The sequence below is a fragment of the Solea solea genome, chromosome 11 (genome assembly GCF_958295425.1).
Source record: "Solea solea chromosome 11, fSolSol10.1, whole genome shotgun sequence".
NCBI lineage: Eukaryota > Metazoa > Chordata > Actinopteri > Pleuronectiformes > Soleidae > Solea > Solea solea.
Genome location: NC_081144.1, coordinates 1,616,348 through 1,639,036, shown reverse-complemented (window position 1 = coordinate 1,639,036; position 22,689 = coordinate 1,616,348). Strand labels below are relative to the sequence as shown.

General features: G+C 47.3%; 1 protein-coding gene across 1 annotated transcript in view; it reads right to left on the bottom strand.

The window, feature by feature from the left end:
* Positions 1–19,889, bottom strand: part of skia (v-ski avian sarcoma viral oncogene homolog a) — a 72,229-nt gene extending 52,340 nt beyond the window's left edge. The window contains 1 exon segment of the mRNA XM_058641846.1: positions 18,377–19,889. Coding sequence (XP_058497829.1) covers positions 18,377–19,288 — 912 coding nt within the window. The 5' untranslated portion in view covers positions 19,289–19,889.
* Positions 19,890–22,689: the final 2,800 nt, after the last annotated feature.

Genomic DNA, 22,689 nt, shown 5'->3' with positions numbered 1-22,689 from the left:
TAGTCTGATGCCTCTCTCACTTAATGCTGCAGCTCTTTCCAAGCATAAAAGGCAGGAGAGTAGTTTTTCATACAAGGCTGCCTGGCCTTGATGCTCCAGCTACTGCTTAGCCCACTTTGAGAGGGAGAGAGGGAGAGAGGGAGAGAGAGAGGGGGAGAGAGATTCACTGTCTGGCACCATGAAACGCACAGTGAAGTAAATCCATTATCGCTTTTCCCCTCCCTCTCTCCCTCTCTCTCTCTCTCTCTCTCTCTCTACGCCGCAGAGGTGTCTGACTGTCTGCGGCTCCCCCGTCAGACTTAAAGACTGAAATAGACATTTCTGTGATAGCTGCTCGGTGGTGCTGGCCGCGTCCTGCAGCTCCTGGTCCTGACAAGGTCAGTGTTAATGTCAGAAAGTGTCCTACAAAGGTAACACACACTCACACACACTCACACACACACACACACGGCTATTTCAAGCCATCCTCTTATGGACCTCAGTGCTATTTCTGTAATGAACTTTATGTCGATCCAAATTAACACTCTAAATTAGACTTTGTACAACACGCCCTGCACACGGCCAACAATCAACTATACGGTGGCCCACGCCGTGTGTGCATGCATGTGTGTGTGTGTGTGTGTGTGGCAAGTGTCGAGGCCTATCTCTGATGCAGTAAAGCGGAGAGGTCAGGGTGGAGTCTTCAGGTCAACTCTGTGGTTAGCTCCTTTATCAAGGCCAGGGAACGACGCTCCCATGCACAGACGGCCGCACGGGTCTCAAGACGAGGCTCAAAGTTCAGTAGCACCATTGTGCGGAAACACACACACACACACACACACACACACACTTGCAGAGCAAATAAAGGCCAGTCAAAGCAGAGTTAAAGGAGTCAAAGCAGCTGTGAGAGATTGTGTCTGGCTAAGTGTTTTATGACTGATAGTCATGAGTTTGTTATTTCTGTCACAACACTCGGCCTGATTGTCACCGTCTTGGCTCTAAACCTCGTTTACACTGAGTGTACAATTACCTGAGGTCCTCATGTGATGGAGGAATTTCACACACACACACACACACACACACACACACACACACACACACTAAACCAGGCCTCTGCTTGAACTCAATTTCAGACCAAAATCTAACAGATATTGCTAGACACTGTAAAATCCACACGGCAGCAATAAAAAAGCAATTAATCTGACTGCAGTTTCAAGCAAAGGCAAATGAAGCAATTGCAAAGAACTTTTCTAACACTAGGAAAAAGGAGCTAAGTGCCCCAGTGGCAACACACTACCCCTCACAGGGTTAATATTTGGTTTTAAAATTCAGATCTGTGTCGGAAATCAATACATTTCTGCTGTGGGGCCATAAACGAACAGAAACAAAAAGATAGCAATGGGTAAAATTACAATTCAGATCAGGAACAGTCCGATTAAAGAGTCAATTGATTAAAAAAACAAAAGAAACAAACATTTATGGCACTCAGTAGAGTGCAAACCTCCACCAACAGTGCTCTTGACTCATTCAAGCTAAGCCAACTCCTGGATCCGCATCAAATTTTAATAGGTTCTTTCCTTGGCCTTATTACCACTCCCTTCACACAACACTGATGAAAAGTAATCCTGTAATCCTGCTGAAAAACAAACCCACCAACAGACAAGTGAAAACACAACCTCCTCAGTGGAAGTGAGTCAACATGTTTGAGTGAAAACATTCTTTGGTACAATCACACTTTCTGATACTCATTAACAACCCTAACACCAGTATTATTCCATGATTCATCCACTACAAAACGCTTGCAGTGCAAAGACCAACGCGAGCATTTAACGGAGCCACCGTGGCTGATGAGGAAGAGGAGTGAGGGGAAGCCGACCACGTGGGGCTTTGTTAGCTCCAATAGAAAACTTCCTTCCTCTGTTTTTCTCCGGCTCTTTTCACCAGGTTTTATTTGTAACTTCTGGATCTGGCTGCTTCTTTACTTGGACCTGGTGTGCAGAGCTGCAGAGCTGCAGAGCTGCAGAGCTACAGAGCTGCAGAGCTGCAGAGCTACAGCCCCCCCCCCTCCCTCTGGCTGGGACGCTGATGTTAGTTTAGTTTTTAGTTTTGTTTTTTTGCTGCTCAGGGTGAATCTTTGTGAAGGCCGAGCACAAAGAGGCCCTTTGGTCGGGGACAGGGTGCTGGGCAGCCTCAGAATGGAGCTGGCCGGACAGCACATGCTGGCGCTTTCCACTCCAGAGCTGGACATTTTGTTCCACTGTTGAACCCTGAGAGGCCGAGTGAGCGATAGAGAGACGTACAGGGAAGGAAAGAGGATTCACTCGACAGCCAAATCACATGATCCCCCAGCGGTGAGGGAGGAGGGATCACGGTGACAGAACAGGGTCTGGAGTTTGCCTCGTCACATAGTTTCAGAAAGCTGATCCTGTCGACGGGGCTTTGTGTACTCATTATATTCAATATCCTTCATTACTGCCTGGGTCTTTTTTAATATCTGTCAGTCAGGATGAAAGTGGTCATACACTTGTTTTAATGCTCGCGCCCTGTTTGATTGATTTTTAAGTGAGCTGGTATCTTCATGACAATTAACACCAATTCATAGTTTCCACGTCCTCTAATATCACATGACACAATTGTTGTTGTGGGGGGGTTAGCGGCCTCAAAATAGGGCAGAGCACAAATGTGAGCCTTCAAATGAAAGAGAAAATAGTCCTGGATTGCAGATGACACAAAAAACAAACCCTACTTTCAGTGGTTCCTGTCAAATATTTACACATTTACATGTGTATGCCCACCCCGAGCCCTTAGACTCAACACAGAACCGTTAACCCCCAGTTAGGCTTCCCCCGGTGACAGCAACATTATCAGTTATCACATGATAAGAAGCCTTAGACGGCACAGACATCACGGTCTGTGCGGCAGGAAACCAGTGTGATGTCGAAACCAAAAGTCACAGTTGCTGCCTGCCACTGCTCTGCGGCAAAGGTGAGACTGACGGTCCGCGGCGTTGTTGTGGCTGCCGGGGCTGACAGCCACCGCGCTTCACACCCGGCCTGTACTCAGAAAAGGGGAAGTGGGAGGGACAGCGTGCAGTGCATCAGGTGAACATGTGATTGTGCAGCGCTCAGCTCTGTGGTGCATGCACTGTTGTTTTCATTTTTGAACAAAAAAAGGCCCTTCCCTGCGATTCAGTCACCCCACGCAGGTCACATGACATATGGGGTGGGGGGGGGGGGAGGAGGGGGGGCGGACTGCCATTGGTGCAAACCCTGGTATCAGTAACCTCTCTGACCTCAGAGATGAACTGTAGACCAGACGAGGAACAACAGGATCTCCCCCGCAGAAACACTTACACAATCACACAGAGGCTGATGTTTTTGCGACACATGGAGTCGACAGTAGTTTCCACTCAGAAGGTGAACTGCTAATTTAACCCTCAACGTCCCAGTCAAACATTCAGCATTGAAAAGAGTGTGGATTCAGCCAAAGCCGTGGGCCGAGCGGAAGGAGAGCTCAGCGGTGTTTCCTGTCCGCCATCTCATCCCTCTCTTCCTCTACCTCACTTCCAGCCAGGTTGGTTTCTCCTCAGGCTAATGGACACATTAGCCGCCGGCTTGTCCCTCCGCGGCGATTAGGTGGCTGTGAGGTCATCCCTTCACTTCTGCTCCCATCCACATTAGGGATCTATCATTTCATTACTGCCATGTTGGAGGAGTGGGGGCAGAGCATCCATCATTCCTCCATTCCTCTATCCCTCATTTAATTCATCTCTCCATCCGTTTCACTGCTGCCAAGACTCCAACTTGGTCTGTGGTGCAGAGAATTGAGGAAACTTTCCAGAAAGATGTAAGTTAGTGATTCAGGACACGTCAGCAATCATACTTTTACATCTTCAAACTCCAGATCTCAGCCTGGAGGAGATTTAGCTGCCCTGAAAACAAACACCTCACGCTTATAAACATGCGGTTTCCTTTAGGGTTAGTACCTGATACCTGGGGCATATTTTCATTCCAGCTCTGGCGATAATAAAATGTGACGTCAACGACTGCCGGCCACTGATTGGTCAGTGGAGGAGTCATGAGCGCGACGTCCGACACAAGAATCAAACCAGAACAATGGCGAACTCGAGATCAGTTAAAAAGACTTAAAAATCCCCAAAAACATGTGTTAATCTCCAACTTTTAGCAAAGGAAATGTCAATATTTAACAGAGGACAGCGAGCACGCGTGGCTGCTGTCCACGGAGATGCACCGCGGCCCATCGTGACGAGAGGATCCAGAGAGCGCCGCGCCGCGTTTGTGTCGCCGTTCAAAACAACGTCGCGTCACTACGAGGTGATGGGGAAAACCGAGTAGAGTTTGAATCCCGTGAATTCAGACAATAGCTTGAAGGTCAACAAACGTGCGAGCGTACTAAGAAAACTGTCTGTTTTCCAGTGAAGCTGCTTTTATCTGTTCAAAGATCGTGCTTCACTGAGTGGACACCAATCACCAAGATACTGACAGCTGCCATCTTGTCTTTGGATAATGTGAAGGACACGCAGGCCTCGGCTGTCTTTCTCCTTCACTGTGAGGCGGAGACACAGAACGTGATCCTGCCGTCGTAAGCTGCTCACAGCGAGTGTACAGTGTGAAATCACACCAGGTGTGTGTGTGTGTGTGAGTGGGAGAGAGCGAGAGCATGTGTGCATTCTCAGCTGTGGGTGTGTGTCTGCTGGACCTGAGATGTATTGATTGCTGCAGGAAGTGGAATCTGATGTTTCACAGCACTTCCTGAGCTGGATGGCTTCGCCGCAGATGGTGAAAGCAGTGAGAGGTGGGTGTCTGGCGGGGCAGAGGAAGGGGTTTGACACGGGGGGGGGGGGGGTAACCAGTTCAAGAAAACATGAAAGGTCAGGAAAGAGAGAAAGACAGAGAGACATAACATCTCTGGCTCTGTCCTTGAACTGAGACTAAACACTGCCTCCTGTCCCGGCCTCTTCTCTCCTCTGTGGAAAAGTAAATGAGACCCTTGACGTCCTCCTCTGTCTCAGTCCTGCAGCGCTCGTGGACCGTGATATATTAAGACAGTGTCTAAATCTAGATGGAGGAAACCACACTGCAGACCTCAGCCTGGCTCTAAAAAGCAAACTCGTGATTGGATCTAACCTCGTGTTCACGGCGGATCTTATCGGTGAGAAATGTCAGCACCTCTGAGAAGGAAGAGGAAAAAACACATGTGGACTGATCCGATGGGGCAGATTATTTTACACACCACCTTGATTATGATCGCCACAAGCATGGCCGGAGTTTTCACAGCACGCCATTCAGCTGAGATTTACTACACTGGAGAAACAATACATGTAATTGATGATGGAAAAATGCCCTAAGGGACAAAAAAAGATGCTTCGGGGCAATTATGAAAGATGTCAAACGACATCAATGAGTTCATTCATATGAAGACAAGAAGCAGTTTCTTTAAATGAAGCTGCTGGCTGTTGAAACACATGCTTTAATTTGTGATGTGATTACTGACCTTAATATTTCTGCTTTTCATATGACACATCTTCTTCTTTCTAATGTTTCCGAATCCTCCACAGAGATTTATGAACCTAGAACTACACTAAAACGTCATCAGCTCGTACAAACGCGTCATACAGACGCAGATCTTTCTCCTGCGCTGCCCCTACAGTCCACTATCAGAACTGCAACCGTTTACCAAGACCAGCACAACCACACAGAATAAGTGACATCGCCGCTTATATTAATAATGTATCGCACAAGCTTAAAGAGGAAAGGTGCAACACAAGGGAGGGGGGGGGGTTATATCGAGTGTGCAGTGTAGGTTGGGAGTTAGAGACTCGTCTCTTGTCCTGGAAAGTGGATCTATACGAGAGACGTGCATCGTGTCTTTGCGACAGTGCTAGTGGGAGAAGCCCGAGTGCTGTGCAAACCACACACACACACACACAGACACACACATCTGGCTTAATCCTCTGCAGAGCCGTGCAGACGACCAGCAGTCATGCCTGGAGAGGCGGAAGTGAGGGAGGAGTGTGGGGGAGAACTGAGAAGCAGGATTGGGAGTGGAAGTGGCGTGGCAAGGTTCAGCTGCAGCCCTGACCTCCGTGCATGTGTGTGTGTGTGTGTGCGTGCGTGCACTTGTGTTTGTTATGTCTTCAGGACCCAGAGTCCAGTACCTGGTCCTAATGTGGCAGATTTACGGCTAAAATTTGAATAGTGGTTACGTTATAGTTGAGGTTGAGGATAACACTTTGTTTAGGCTGTGCACAAAAATGAATGCAAGTCGATGCACGGTCCTTAAAAGGATAGCTGCACAAACCTGTGTGTGTGTGTGAGGATAATTAAACAGGGCAGACAGATGAGCCCAGTGAGAAGGCTAGAGGTCACATGGGATAAGTCAGCTTGTCCCACCCCCCGCCACCACCACCTCCACCTCCTTCCGACACACACGCACACACACACACACACACACACACACACGCACGCATGCAGGCACAATGTAAGCAGATGTATATAAATGGCCAGGGACTTTATATAAACAGATGTCCTACAGCTCCAGATAGCCTTGGCAGCATTTCTTTAGAGGAAGACGCTGAGAATAACGTCTTTGTGCTCACTGTGGGTCGGAGGTGGTTACACACTCTACACATTACCTTGTCTTTGAGATCTACAATTACATTAATTATAATCCAAGGGCTTCAAGAGGTCTATTGTCTGCTCTAGTGGCGTAGAAGGAGTCCGCGTGCGTGTGTGTGTGTGTGTGTGTGTGGGACGTGAAATCAATTGCCTGATTCTCGGTGGGTGGGGGGAAAGTCTTGAGCGTGGTGGAGGCTCAGACTGAGACCTGAGAAGCAGGCGTCTGTGCCAGGAGGAGGGATCCCCTTTCAGCATATTGTTTTATTTAGCATCTGCATGGCCGCTTCATTTGCCAGAGTGCAGCTGGGATGGATTAATTCAGGAGATTGGTGACTTGGAGAGGAGGAATGGCCCGGGCCGGTCTGGAGGAAGGATGTTAACCACATTATAAGCCTTTGTTTCCAACATCTCATTCCTGAGGAGTAAAGTGAGCTTAGCGAGCTCTACCTCTTCACAGCCTCCACCAGAAAAATCCCAAAAAAAAACCTGGGTTTGCTCTGACACACGCGAACACTTTCCACCTCGACTTCCTGACAGAGCGAAGCTGAGGTGCGGCCACAGTTCATCTGAACGTCTCTACCCTCTGACAGCGACCAGCCTGAACCTGCCCTCCACTGACACCACTGACACCACTGACACCACTGACACCACTGACACTGTCCTGCAGCAGCCCCGTGTCTCACCTGGCCTCACAACACACTGCTGTGATAAACACTGAGCGGTTATAATGGCCAATCAATCAAAGTTCAGGACACAGTTGCTTTGTTGGATCAATAGGGCAGGTCCATCCAGCTCCTGATTAATCCAGTTTAAGATTAACCCAAACTGCTTTGGCTTACAGTAACTAAGAGCAGCCAGACATAACTGTGAGTCAGAGCAGACTAAACAAAAGTTAAGATCACAGGCGTTTGCCAGGAAGATTAAGTTTATGACTTTGTTTTCAAACCATAAATCCTGCAAAAACCCCACAGAGAAAATACAGAGTTTTTGTCCCAAAATCAAAAAGTAAACACTATCTTTTATTTTTTATTTTTTAATTAAAGTATTTCCTCAGATATTTAAACAAGATATGTTATGATTCTTAGGCCTAAACAAGGATGAGGTTTCATGTCTATTCGATTTAAACCAAAACACTGAGATTCATCCCTTTGTTTACAGAACATGTGACTCTGCAGAGTCCACTTTAAATACTGAAAGTCACGTTTCAAGTAAACGGCGTCATGTAATAATGTAATGTAATGTAACCTAAATCACAGGTAACCTCATGACACGCGATATCACCACAACAATAACATCACCACACGACAATGATGTGCAGGTGCACCACTTCTCCATTGTATTCATGTATTGAACGTGGGTGGAGCATCTCTTAGTCTCTTAACGTAGCTCCACCTTTAACTCCCTCTTCTTCAGCCTGGCAGAGACTGTTTTTCACGTTAAAGCGCCTTCATTTGTTCTTTAAAATATCAACATCGTACGAGGATTATCGTACGAGGAAGGACGGCGGTATATCGACAAATCCATATTTTGGTAATAGTGATGTAAAGATTTCATCATTTATTAAAGCCTAAACTCTGGGTTTGCTTTGGAACAACGACCAGAGAGGAAGAGGATGATGGTGACGCGAGCTGACTGGATTATTAATCGATCACTAAATGAATCGTCAACTATTTTGATAATCGATTCATCGGTTTGAAGCTTTTTTTCATGATTAAAACGAAGATTTCTGATTGTTTCAGGTCCTTGCATGTGAATATTGTCTGGTTTCATTTGCTCCACATGACAAAGATATCATTCAAACTGAATCGTTTTGGGACGAGAACATCGTCAGCAGCAGCAGCAGCAGCAGAAGCAGCAGCAGCAGCAGAAGCAGCAGCAGCAGCAGCAGCAGAAGCAGAAGAAGCAGCAGCAGCAGCATAAGCAGCAGCAACAGCAGCAGCAGCAGCAGCAGCCATGGTGCTTCGAGGAAAGACAAGATAAAAGTCACAAGCAGAGAGGGTGGAGGGGTGATGGTGGTGGAGGTGAAGGTGGGAGGGGCATAAACAATGAGCCCTAGTCCATGACTCAGGCGCTTTGGGACCACAGATCATTCATCAGCAGGTGGGGGAGGGGGACAGGGTTATCACCTCTATCACAGACACACAGCTGATACCCACCACAAAAGAGGTGAGAATGGCTAGCCAGCGGACACACACACACACACACACAGCTCCTGGGATCTGCCCTTCCACATGGCTGAGGCCACACCAGTATGAACCACCCCCCCCCCCCTCCATCCCCCGCCCTGGTTCCTAGCTCATCCTGAAAATAAATAACTAAATAAAAAGCACAACAACGCTGCTTCCCAGGAACCAACAGAGTCTGACTCTGCGCAGTATCTGCAGCCTTCCAATGTTTGTTCACCATGTTTCCTGGTGGGCGAGTGGATTATATTAAATGCCTCACAAACACACATTTATATTCAGACGAAAAAACAAGTTAAAAGCATTGTGAAACAGTTTAGTTGTTGCTGTTGTTGCTGCTGCTCGAGGAATTGAAGCACAACACATGTGATGACTTCAACTGGGCTGCTTCAGAGCCTCGTTTGCATGGGCAGAAACAGAGAGCTTCGTTCTGAGTCATGACTTCATGTTCAGCCGCGACTGAAAAGCTCTGTTACACTAACCTTCAGTTTCACTCTCTAATCAAATCCCACTTTTTTATTTGTATAGCAGCAAATCACAGTGTACAAACACCACGTCGTCACTCTCGTGAAATACACCTCTGCTCTTTACTCTTCTTCTTCTTCTTCTTTGTTTTTTTACACCATTCATTCTTGATAGTAGCAAAGAAGCCGCCTCCTAATATGGAGCTGAAGCGCACGTCGTGACGAAAACGTCAAAAACACTTCGTTTCTCTTCAATTAGTTTAAAAATGAAGATTTTCCACTGCGCGTCTGTGAGATAAAAACAATCAGAGATAAGCAGAGCCGCCCAGTTGACTTGGCAGCTTCCTCCTCTGAGGAACCGGAGCCAGTTCAGTCAGAAATAACATTAACGTAGTTATTATTTTTAACATATCGTCGTCTTCTTACACGTATCTGTGTTTACAGGTCCAGTCCAAACCTTTGAGATGAAACACTTCACACATGGAGGAACGATGACTGACATGCCAGCGTCAGAGGAGGTTCTAGGCCTGGTAGATGTTTGTGTGTGTGTGTGTGTGTGTGCGTGTGCATTTGTACACACGTGTGTTTGCATTTGCACGTGACTCTGTCTGCTTCTGTATTCATTATAACACTGAGGCAGCATTGCGGGGGTGGGATCTGGGTGCTGTGTGGATGTCTGTGCTCAAGTATGCGAGTAGTTTGCAGTGTGTGTGTGTGTGTGTGTGTGTGTGTGTGTGTGTGTGTGTGTGTGTGTGTGTGAGCAGGAGGGGAGGCATCACTGTGGGAGACAGGCAGATGGGGATGGAAATGAGTAGGCAGTGAGCTAATGCTAATCTCCTCCTACAGCTCCTACAGCTGATCCAGGCACATAACAAGCACACACACACACACACACACAATTACGCACTACAAATCATATGCTCGACCAGCCTCATGCACAATCACACACCAAATGAGGCGGAGGATACCTTTGCTTTTCAAATGTTTCCATGTGTCTCATGTGCATGCAGCCGTTTAGAGCGGCGAGCCCAAAACCTTTCACCAAAATCTCGGCGCATTAGAGCGCACCAGTTATCAGAGCGCTGCCGGTAAACGTTCATTTGGTGGATTGAAGTGTGTGTGTGTGTGTGTGTGTGTGTGTGTGTCAGAGAGTGAGAGAGTGAGTCTAGCTGCTCTCGTCAGACAGCCATCTGCCCCGTGGGAGTTGCTCAGCAGCACGCGATTTGGCCCCGACTGCATTTCAAGAGAGGCAGAGGGGTGAGTGAGGTGGGTCACCTCTTTATTTGGGCCCGGAGAAGGTCGTGCGGCGCTGGCTGCTCTTGCAAACATATGGGTGCAAAGGTGGGGGGTGTAGGGTTTGGAGAGGGGGGGGGTGGACACCAGAGGACAGCGCTGCAGTCATATTATACAAAGCCTGCTGCTGGGCTGACACAGCACAAATCAAGCCCCTCCCCCACATCCCATCATATCAAGGCTCACCATCAAAGCTGCTCTGCTGCTGGTTTATTATCTGACATTCATCACGATAACATCCCATAATATGATCCTGTTTTTTTTCTCCACTTTTATTAAATCAAAGAGAACAAGAAGGGAAAAGGTGCATGATTGTTGTTGTTGTTGTTATTCTGCCTCCGTCAAGTAAAACTATCAGACCTGCAGGAGAGCTCACGTGTAAGAAGTGCTTATCGTCTTTGTGTTTTCAGTCTTTCTTCAACCTTGTCTCACTTTACTCGCGCACTGATGACATGGCCTCCGTCCGTCTGCCCTGAGAGTGTCGCGTGGAGCTGAAACACTGATGTAGCCGCCGCTGTCGTGGTTCCCTCACGTTGTGTGAATGGTTTTTAAATCTAACATATTTAAAAGGAGACTTTCATTCTTTTTACTGCCCTGTTGAAACATTCACTTAGTTGTGACTGTGATCGTCAGTGTGTGGAGCGTGGAGGAACATGAAGTCCGTGCGATGGCAGCCTCGCTGCCGCGTCCACAGGTGCAGGAGCGTTGTTGGGGCCGGGGTGAAGCAGGCGAAAGGTTGGAGGCTGGTGCTGGTGCTCGGGGATGTGTAGTTAAGGCAAAAGCCGGGGCTTACAGCGCCATGTGTGTCGATGAATATTTCAAAGACCCTCTCATTAAATAAACACAACTGCCCTCACTGCCGATGGTAACCCACCATGAATATTGAATGCTTGCACACACACACACACACACACACACAAAAAAAGAAAAATTGACACAGCATCGTTCACAAGTCAGCGGCCCAGCTGGACGTCAAACGGCAGAGCGGCTTCTCTCTCCACGCGACACCTGCAGCAGGTTCACCGGGTTCTTCCTTTCGTGTCACTCAAGCAATTAACCCAAATATGACACGGTCAAGGTCCTTCCAAGACTCCAGAGCTGGTTAGTTTCACACTCCATCTAAGCCATGAATATTCTGACAGGGAGGAGAGACTTCATTTTAGCCCGGAGCTCTGCGTGCACTACAACCTCTCGCGTGCACAGTTGCCGACGACAACGGCACCGTGGACTCCTTCTTCTTCTTCTTCTCCTTCTTCTTCTTCTTCTTGTTGTTGAGAGGCTTTTCTTCCCCCACCCCATCGTATGTGAAAGGATGGTCTGGGAGGTGGGAGGTATCCTGCTGACCCCAGAGAGCTTTGTTTTCCTTCCCCTACCTTTTGTATCTCCTTACACACAAAGACCGACTAAAAACAGGACGGTCCTAGTGAGATACACTATCCACTCTGCTCGTCATGAAGCATCCAACTCAGTCACTCTGTCACATGAAGACTCTGCGGGGGGATGGGAGCTCAGCAGAGGGGGTGGAGGACAGACAATGGTTGGCAATGAGGGCTTCAACTTCTCCCTTCCTTGTTCTTCACCGTTCATTCTCTCCTCATGAAAAAGGGACTTGTGCTGTTAGTCAGAGATAGTTCAGTATCAGTGAAGGTTTTTTTCATTAAATCACGAGCACAAAGGACGAGTTGTCTTCGCAGAGAAGCTGAAATTAGCCTCCGAACCTCGGCATGACTTTATTTTTGCACCTATAAAACTGAACACTGTGTTTGCAGCCACAGACCTTGAGAAACACAAAGACGTTTTTGTATGAAGTTAAACAAAGAAAGAAAAACAAAGTTAAATCCAATTTCGGCCCCGGTGGTGAACTGTGGCGACGTTGGTTTTAGAAATGGATTTTCTAAACGTTGTAAATGTTCTTGAACGCTGCAGACCCTGCGTGTCCCTGTAACGTCACAATCTCACGACAAACTAACCTCAAACGCTTCTACTTTCTACTTCCTTTCAACCACCGTGCAGCGACTGGGAAAATCCCTGTTTGTTCACCAGAGTTTTAAAAGCTTTGAAATAAACAGCTTCTGTCTGGGAGACATGCCGTGGAAAAAGAATCACTGCACTTAATTCATTTTCCACTGCTTCTTCAGAAAAGATGTTTCCAGACAACACGCCGTATAACCTGTGATGCTGTGCCGCTCTCTCCCCGCCTGCCTCTCATGTTTGTCATTGTACTTTTCCAGAGGAAACACAGAGACGGGGTCTCGTCGCACATCAAAACCAACACTTTTCATCTCATCACACACACACACACACACACACACACACACACACAAATGTTCCTGACAGTTTTCCATCGAGGAGTCGGAGAGCAAAGCTCCACTTGATCTTTTTTAATTTCAAGAGGAGAAAACCTGCTTAAAAGAAAAAGCCAGTGCAGGTTTTGTCTTTCTGTGGTTTCGACGTCACAAACCCAGACGTGAGACACACAACCACAGAGAGCGCTTCCACTTTTATATCATCCATCATCTGGTGAATGAGTTCAGATTTCTGCTTGAGTGCAGACACCGTGACGAGACAGCGAGAAACTGTATAAACGGGTGTGACGCTTGCACTACAGCTGATCTGATAAACACAAGCGTTGACTGCAGGGACACGTGACGCTGGATTTGACTTTTCTGTGTTCTATGTTATCTGCACACCACTGTTTGCAGCTCACTCACTCAATCACGCCGTCAGTATCACCGCGCCTGGAAATATAACAATTATTCAGCCTCTGCGTCCGTCTGTCACTCGGGTTTAAACTGGGCTGCAGAGGTGATGGAGTTTTCCCATCACGGCCGACATAAAGACACTCGGATGTCAATACAGAATTGATCTGCCGAGGCCTCAGTTCATGCCTCGCAGCCTGGACTGACTGATTGACCGTCCTCCATTAGAAAGCCAGACTGGCAGCGTGGCCATGCAACATCACTCATTAGACAGACATAATTAAATCAGAGCAGAGAGACGGAGGGAGAGAGAGGGAGAGAGAGGGAGAGAGAGGGAGAGAGTACAGATTCTATAACCCTCCTCAGACATGACATGAACAACTATCCTGGGTGATCATAGCTATATAATATACATGTTTGACGCTCTGTACACGTGCATGAGCATGTTTGACACACACTTGTACTACAGTAATGTGAAAATATAGCTGTACAATTGCAGTTTCAAGTGATATCTGGTGTATTTCCTTGGTTTTTTGATGTTTAACAAACATGTGTGAGAAACAGTCATAAAGTCATAGAGTTTTTTGTACTCTAAGTAGTTTGAATTTGACCTTAACTCTGCAACAAAGAGGAAAAAAAAACTTAAAAATGTCTCCTCCTTGTCGTCAGGACAAACTCTGCGGGAGACTTCTTATTTTAGTCGTAACGTTGCAAATGAAATGGGAGTAAAAATATTCCCTCTCCTGCCACCAGCTGCCGTCCTGTCCACTGTGCGGACACGGCTGCCCGTCAGCAGGCACAGCAACATTACGCCTTGCATGCGAAGCAGGACATGGGCCTATATCCCCATGGGGAGTTTACTTCCTCTGAGCCCCCCCGCCACCACCACCACCACCACCACTGCCGCCACTCCACCTCCCTCTTGAAACAAGCAGCCCCTTCTGCTGGAGGCCCGATATCCTGAGCAGCCGTGGGGGCAGCTCACGGGCGGGGGGCTGGAGGGGGGTGGGGTTGTAAAACTACAGCAGGGAAGTTTGAGCTCATGCACAGCTAAATAATTTGGAACACCACAAGCGGCATTTAATAGTTGTGCGAAAGAACGCGAGTCAGCTCCTTCCACAGCGAGCCGTAGGATGAAGTGAGTGCAGGAATGTGCAGGGAGGCGCTGCGACGCGACATATGTCATGCATGAACACAACATCTCGCCGGATTCTTTATTTGTGTCTCCGTACGAATCACTTTCCACCACCGCAGAATGAAAATGACTCAGTGGATAAGAGGAAGTCTGGATTTCCGTTACCATTTTCAGCTGCGAGCAGCAAAGTCATTGTTGGCTGTAGTTACATGTTTCATTCACGTCGAGTGAAGCTGCGTCGTTGTGTATTTTAGTGTCAAAGGATCATTTCTGTCACTGTCAGATAATAAAGTCTGTCCATCCATCTGCAGCTGCTGTGTGTGGCAAACCTTTTCCCTCCATCTCCATAGACCTGCAGTTTCAGAAGCGAGTAAAACTATTCACAGTGAGCAGTGAGAGCGCGTGTTGATGACGTCCCACGCAGCAATTTAGGAAAATTGCAATTTTTCTAAGAGACAATATGAAAAAATAAATTCACTTTGTAGTACATATATAGTACAGTACATATATATATTAAACTATTATATATTAAACTAATAAACTAATAAACTAAACCAAAGGACTCTAACGACAAGCTGCTGAAAACACAGACTCTACTAGATTATTCAGGAAGGCACTAAAGAAACTCAAGTCTGACGTAATAAACTCACAGGTTTTAAACTGAGCTTGAACTAGCTTAACAAAAAAAGAGTGAAACCCCTCCCTCTCTCCCTCCCTCCCTCCCTCTCATATCTGCCTCACACAGACAGCCTGTGTAGAAATCACATCATCTTGAGGGCGAATTATAAAAGTTAGCGACATACTAAATCTGCCGCCACAATCCTTATCTAAACATCCTGATGTGGAAAGCCACTGATTACGCGTGTGCCACCCACATGTGTACCAGCCAGAAACCCAAAAGACTCCAATCAAAGGGAGCGCTCGCTCCACACCCAGCACATAAATGCATTTAAACAATTCAACAGTTAACTGCATTTGCTCCTTCTTGCCATTTACAATTGGCGCTGCGGCTCACATCCTCCCAGATAAGGAACACAGAGTGAGCTCATGGCTTCTTCTTCTTCTTCTTCTTCCGCAAACACAGGCGTGCAAGAGAGAAGAAGGGGGAAAAAAATGAAAAGTGCTTCTTGTTCAATCAGCCAGTGATTCAGATGTTCAGAAAAAACAAAAAAAAAGAGCGTCTGCGAGGAGGGAAGTGCGACAATATCGCTTCCTGTGTCTGTCTGCATGCGAGACTGCCGCTGACACTATTTTAACAGCCTCATTAAAACTCACAAACGCTCCTTTGGCACAGGATCTTCCTGCGCGCGGTAAAAGGTAGAATGCACTCCATCGCCACTCTGCCTCAGCATCTTCTGGGAAGACCGAGGCCTGCGCTCAAATGTGCTGACGACACAAATGAGTCGTGTTTGCTGGAAGTTTGAGCCGTTTTTTCTGATTTCCTCAAGTCCTTACCCAGCATGTATTCCTTCATTAGCGTTTCTTGAAACAGGGCACTTGAGGAAAAGAAAAGGAGGAGTCGAATTAAAAGGCAGGGGAGAAGCTCAAAATGAGCCCCGGGCTTAACAGTCGGGTGCCCCGTCGGCACTTATAAAAATAGAAGAGGCCCCTGAAAGTGGGGGTCCTAGAGGTGTGCCCACTCAAGTCTGAATGAAAGTGTGTGCCAAGAGTGGGTATTCACCATGCATGGCAGGACTTTGGCTCTCTTCAGGACTTGGAGGGTCCCTCTCTTGATTTCTCTTTCTTTGACAGATTCTGCAGGGGGAGAATCTTGTAAACACTTTTGTAAGTTGCTTTCTGCGCCTTCATCGACAACACTGCTGCCCCCAGATGTCCACGCTGGAGGGAACAGTGTGTGTGTGTGTGTGTGTGTGTGTGTGTGTGTGTGTGTCAGAGGTGGGTGGCTGGCCCGAGTTAGGTGGATGTTTTGAGAGGAAGAGAGGGGGGAGGGAGGTCCCGATGTTTGCTGAATGCTCTCCTTTGTTTGGATCATATTATGTTTCCACCACAATACTTCTAAACCCTGCTTCATCAACTCCATTCATGTGTAACAGTTCATGCAAATGGCCACACTAGCCTTTTTTTCCCCCTGGAGGTGCACGGGATCGGGGGTGGGATTCTCTTCATCAGTCTACCACCTCGACTACAACTGCTCTGTCTGCAAACGCAGGGACGACTTCATACCAACGTCTCTCCTCGCGTCCGCTTCCAAACAACGTGACCTCGACAGATTCTCACACGAGTCATTTTTAACGGTTACAAACACACACGGAGAATTCTGTGTAACTGTGTCACAAGTATTCTGCTCCCATAGTAAAAAAAAATAAATAAACAGCCCACAACTCGATTCAATCGTGACACATCGCATCAAATGTTACTCTTTAAATCATCGTATCAGATCATCCCTAATCTGTACATCCAAGAGAGGGAATAACACACGTGTTAATCCCTTCATACATCTCCACACAAGAAGCAGAGCTTTTTCATTCAAAGCCTGTGACGGGAAACGCTCACATTCAGATTCTTCAAGTCTCACAAACATCCAGAAAAGCCTTTGAAACACTGACCAACACAAAGCCAGACAGAATGTCACATACTGTACCTTTAAGTGTAAGACACACACACACACACACACACCTCACGTAATGAGACTGTAAGTGTAAAAATGCAACTGCTGACCAAGTGACTCAACTCCCATGGAAACAGAAACTGAGGCAGGCACATTATGTGTGTGTGTGTGTGTCAGTTAGGAAACAAAGTTTTCTTCCTATGTGTACACACACACACACACGCACACACACGCGCACGCACACACACACACACACACACACACACACACACACACACACGCACACACACACGCACACGCACGCACGCACGCACGCACACACACACCTCCCCGGCTGATGTTTACCATTTCCCATTGAGCCATTTGCTGGTAAATGAGACTGTATTTACAGTGGCGCGTCATAAAGAAGCGAGGCCTGAGAGGTGTTTCACGGGGCAAATAATGGCTTTATTGCCGCCAGAGGCGTTGTGTTGTCACTGCTGTATGAGGCCCAATTAGCAACAATATGGCAATGATGACCAAATAATACGGAGTGGTTTCTCCACAGGAAGGAGGTCAACGACACAGACACATGACAGCATGACAGTACGTCCACATGACAACTCTTAGTTCAGGGTTCATTTTGGAAAACATTTCAGTTTCTTTTGTTTTTTTCATTCATTCTTCCCACAGGGAGCAAATCCAACGACCACCGATGGATGTTTCCAGCACACGCTCAGGAGCAAATCTACATCAGCTGCAAACATCTCTCATGGCGTGCAGGGGGAATCGATTTAAAGGGCCATAAGTTTCCATCTAGGGGGGCCTAAACTCCAAACTAAACACAAACTGCTGCTGCTGCTGCTGCAGTTCTTGGAGCAGTTGTTCACAGAGATTGGGTCCAGACCCACAGATGAGGGTTTTGTTGGGGGGTCTCCAAAATAAAAACTCACTGTCTTAAGAATGATGGCTAAATAAACTTTTATCTCCGCTTTACCAGTTTAAAAATATGACTCGTCTGCTCAGTTAATCACAAAATAATCCGCATTGCATCACAACCAAGTGCAAAGACCACAAAGATGTACATTTTGATCACTTTCTGCAGTGCTGCAGGAGGCGACAAGACTCCAAACACTTGATGTTCTACATAGAAATGACACTTCAGGGCAGGGACTGTGCACAAATGTGACATTTTCACGATTTCTACTGAGAATTGGGTCATAATAGTTTGTCAAGTGCAGAAAAGTGAGTTCCCACATAAAAAGTCAGGGATAAAACTCCATTTTTTTTTTGTGCATTTAACTCAGCAGAGCCAGAAAGTGAACTTTAAAACAGTGTAGAAAAAAAGCACTTAAATCAGCAGAGCAGGAAATCCACACAGCAGTGCAGAGAAGATGGAGCTGCACGGTGAAGGAGCAGCAGGAGAAGTGAACTCACCCTGGATGATGCTTTCCTCTTGTACTTGTTGGCGAAGTCAAATTTCTCCTTGATCTCGTCCAGGATCTGCTCCAGGCGCGCCTTCTCCTCTTTCCCCGTGTAATCCGGGCTCAGGAGGATGTACGCCCTCCAGTTTGCCGAGTCGAAGCCCCAGTGGCAAGTCCTGTTCTCCTGCGCCTTGTGGCTGTGCACCACGAACTTGTGCGTCGGGTACATGAGTCTGCAGTCCATGCACTGGATGCACGCCGCGCTGGGGCTCGCGTAGAGCTCCGGCACGAACAAGCCCTTGCACTTGCCGAAGCACTCGTGGTAAACCTTGAAGCTCCTCTCGGTGAGCTCCAGCTCCAGCGAGCCGCCGCCGCCGCTCAGCTCCTTCTTGCAGCGCGGCGGGTACGCGCCTCCGTAGATCAGGGCGTTGCAGAGCCGCTCCGCGTCCGTCTTGGTGATGAGGCCGCAGGACGGCGCGGAGAAGGGCAGGATCCCCATGACTTTGAGGATCTCCAGCTGGTCCGCCGTGCACCGGGAGCAGTAGATGTGCAGCTCGTCGCACACGGAGTTGATCTGCTGCAGGCTGAAGTCCCGCAGCACCGTGTTGAGGATCTGCGGCAGACACAGCCGCTTCTCGCCGCCGACCACGAAGCACGAGATGGTCTCGCTCTCCAGCACCGTCTCGCACCTCTCCGTGGAGCGGTCCGACGGGATGAAGAGCGGACCGGGCATCACCGGCGGCGGCAGATGCTGCAGAACCGGCTCGGGCTCTTTGCCGTCCTTCTTGAAGAGGAGCTCATGTTGCCACCGGGCAGAGAACGCCGCCGGTCCGCCCAGAGAGCTCATAGAGCTGAGGTGAAACTGCTTGAGAGTTTGTTGCAGTCCCGGATGAGGCTGGAAGCTCTGCCGACTTACTGTCTCCATGTTTTTCCTGCAACTTTACGAGCGTGAAGACTTCGCGTCGTCGACGGGGGATCACGAGAGTCGCTGCTGTGTCCGCGAGTCTGGAAAATCCACGGTGTCCCAGAATTCTCCGACGCGTCGAAGCGCTTCATCAAACATCCAGTTGAAAAGTCACACACAGACACACACGCGCGCGCAGACTTTGGGCTCCTCTCTGGGCTCCTCGCTCCCTTGTTTTCTCCCCTCTCTCCTTTCTTTACTCCCACAGAGTCAGTCGCTCCCTGCAGCGGCTCGTTCACTGTCCATATCTGAAGAAGGACGAGCTTCTAAACTCCACACACACACACACACACACTCACACTCACTCACTCACACTCTCACACGCGCGCGCGCAAGAGACAGGCGAGAAAAAGTTCCGTCCGGTTCGTCGAGTTTCGGGAGAAACAGCGAGAGTCGGGCGACGATATGAAACAAAACGCGGGGATTCGTGGGTCGATGAGAAATCCGTGTTTGAGGATAAGTCCGCTCTCGAGGACTGAAGCTCTTTCAGGCTCCGTCTGCCCCCGCAGTTCACTCTGACTGTATGGAGATGACAAGTCTGAGCGCCTGCCTCCCTCCCTCCCTCTCTCTCTCTCTCTCTCTCTCTCTCTCTCCACCCCCGTCTGTAGCTCTCCCTCTCTCTCTCTCTCCCTCCCTCCCTCTGTGTTTGTGTGTCTGGCTCAGTCATTGAATCCCAGCCAGGAATGTGAGTGACTCTGCAGGCAGGCTGGGCTCTTCCAGGAACAAGCCACCCTCCTCCCTCAGCAGCTCCCTTCTTTCCTTCCCTTTCCTTTCCCTTTCCCTCACTTCCTTCCCTCTTCCCTCCACCTTCCACATGACACCCTGCTGAGAAGGAGAAGAAGAAGAAGAAGAAGAAGTCACCTATTTTGAATGTTCCTTGGACAAGAAGAAGAAAAAACAACCTTCCATTTTTTTTCCACAATGTACATTTTATTTTAAATGAACAAAGAAAAACAAAGAAAAAAGTTGTGTAAGGACAGGCACATGGAAGGAGATATAAATATACTTTTGTGACATTTAGCAAACGTTTTTCAAGGTTGGGGAGAAAATGCACATTCACATTTTTTTGCAGAGGTTTTCACTCAAATATTAATTAATACTCTTTTGATGGAAGTCTGTGTAGTTATGGGTCAGTTTGGCTCGTGGCTCCAGATTTATTTGCATAGATGGATGGAGTCAAGGTCGTGCACAGGGCCGGCTCAAGCCTTTATGGGGCCCTCAGCTGAATTTGATAGGGTTCCCCGTTCAACCAGTGTCACTTCTGTTAAATGGCCTTGTATTCATTTGCACTGTTGTGTGATCCTGAACTTAAATTAAACCACCTAAACACTACACTATTAACATATCTACATGTATCTAAAGATCTCTAGTTTTATTTCATATGTAAAAAAGGTTTGGCGAGAGAAAAGAAAGAAAAGTTCCCCTCAGTCACCTCCTCCTTCTGCCACAAACACAGACTGTTTATTATGTTGTGACCAAAGAAGAAACTTTCTTTGGAAGAAAGAAAGAAAAAAATTTATATTTTCTCCACACACTCCTGGTGGCCCCCCTGATGATCATGGGGGGCCCAAGCAGCTCTGCTTAGTTCTCTTGTGCTTTGGGCCGGCTCTGTGTATGGAAGATATAAACTGTAAAAGCATTTTTACCCCCGTGTTATTTTCTGTCTTTGACTGATGTTTGAAATGTGACGTGAACAGGATTTTACACGTTAGAAATCAAAATTCTTTACCGTGTTTCCCACGATCAGTGAATGCAACAGCGTTTATGTGTGTGTGTGTGTGTGTGTGTGTGTGTGTGTGAGAGAGAGAGAGAGAGAGAGAGAGAAATTTAGCTTTGGATAAGGAATTGCAAATTGCCGTGACTGCGGTTTTAATTTCTCTTCTTCTTCAGAAGTGTTTGGCAAGAATAAACAAGCCTCATGTGTTGGCGACCTTGAGAAACAATCCTGCAAATGATATGATGAGAGAATTCTTTTTCTCCACACACACACACACACACACACACACAGATTACACATTGGAGTGTTAGCAGAAAAAATATATCCTTTTTTTTTCTTCTTTTTTTTAATAATAATTTTTCAAAATTTTGAACTCAACTCTCGTCCAAAGGATTTGTAAATTCTGCAAAGTCACGTTAGAATCCGTGTCCTTCATGTTTGACGGTGACTCACACTGTTGAAGAATGAGGGGGGTTGTTAGTTTTGGGTGGAGCGGCCCCACGTGTTGTTAAGGTTAATTCATGTTTTCTGTGCGGGGAGAAAAACATGCTTCTCTGTTATCTTTGTGTCTAAATCTCAGGACGTGAATGACGTCACTGACAGGAGTGAATCCTCTGCCTCAGGAGCTCATGTGTCCACAGCAAGTTCAACTCCAGCAGCCATGCACAAGCAGCAGTTTGCTGCTCCTGTGGCGACCCCTAGCCAAAGAGCAGTGTAACTACACCTGTGATGTCAGCACTGCCACACCAGACCAGGTGCACCGAGCACTGAGCACTCTTTATCTTTAATAACACTAAAGATAACTAAATAAAGATGAATTCAATGAGCTGGAATGTGATGAGGTGAGATGTGAACACGTAACAAAAAATGTTAAAAAATCACTTTTTTTTAAGAAAAACCATCTCCTTCACTTGTGACTGTGATGAGTTCAGGGGCTGAACTCCTCGTGTGGAAGGATGTCCTTGCTGATTAAACCGTGGATATGATTCACCCGGTGACTTGATGATGTAAGGCTTTTATAATATTTGATTATCCACCTGTGCACATGGAGTTTTTACCCACATGCAGTGGGAGGCAGAGGCACTTGAAGGCATGTACGACCTCTGTGGGTTTAACCTGTAACTAGTTAGTTATTTATTGCCCTCTGCCAAGAGGGTTTGTGAGCAGTATAACTCACAAAATAAAGGATGGAGTTTTCATGAAATCTTCTTGGGTTGCAGGTTAAGACCCAAAGTAGAAACATATTAAATCTCGCCACACTGCACACTGTGACTCGTAGGCAGATTTTAGAAGTGGACGGCAACAACTGTTCTGTATCCTCTGATACCATAGAAAATAAAACTGAATTGAGTTGAATCCTCTTTTTTAAGAGGAAGCTCAAAATCACAGCGTTTGAGCTTCTTGAACGTGTGAACACATGAATATGTTTCTCTGCTGCTCTGTGACAGTTAAACCGAGCGCCTCAGGTTTCACGTCCAATGTGAAGTGACGGAAATATCTCCTCACCTCGCAGGGAAATGTGTTGCAAAACTGTCTTTGCCAAATTTGAACGATTTAAAGTCACTTAGTCTTTAAAGAGGTTTCATTCTGAACACACACACTAAACAAGGAGCTACCGCTAAACATAACCAGTTCATGCCCAACG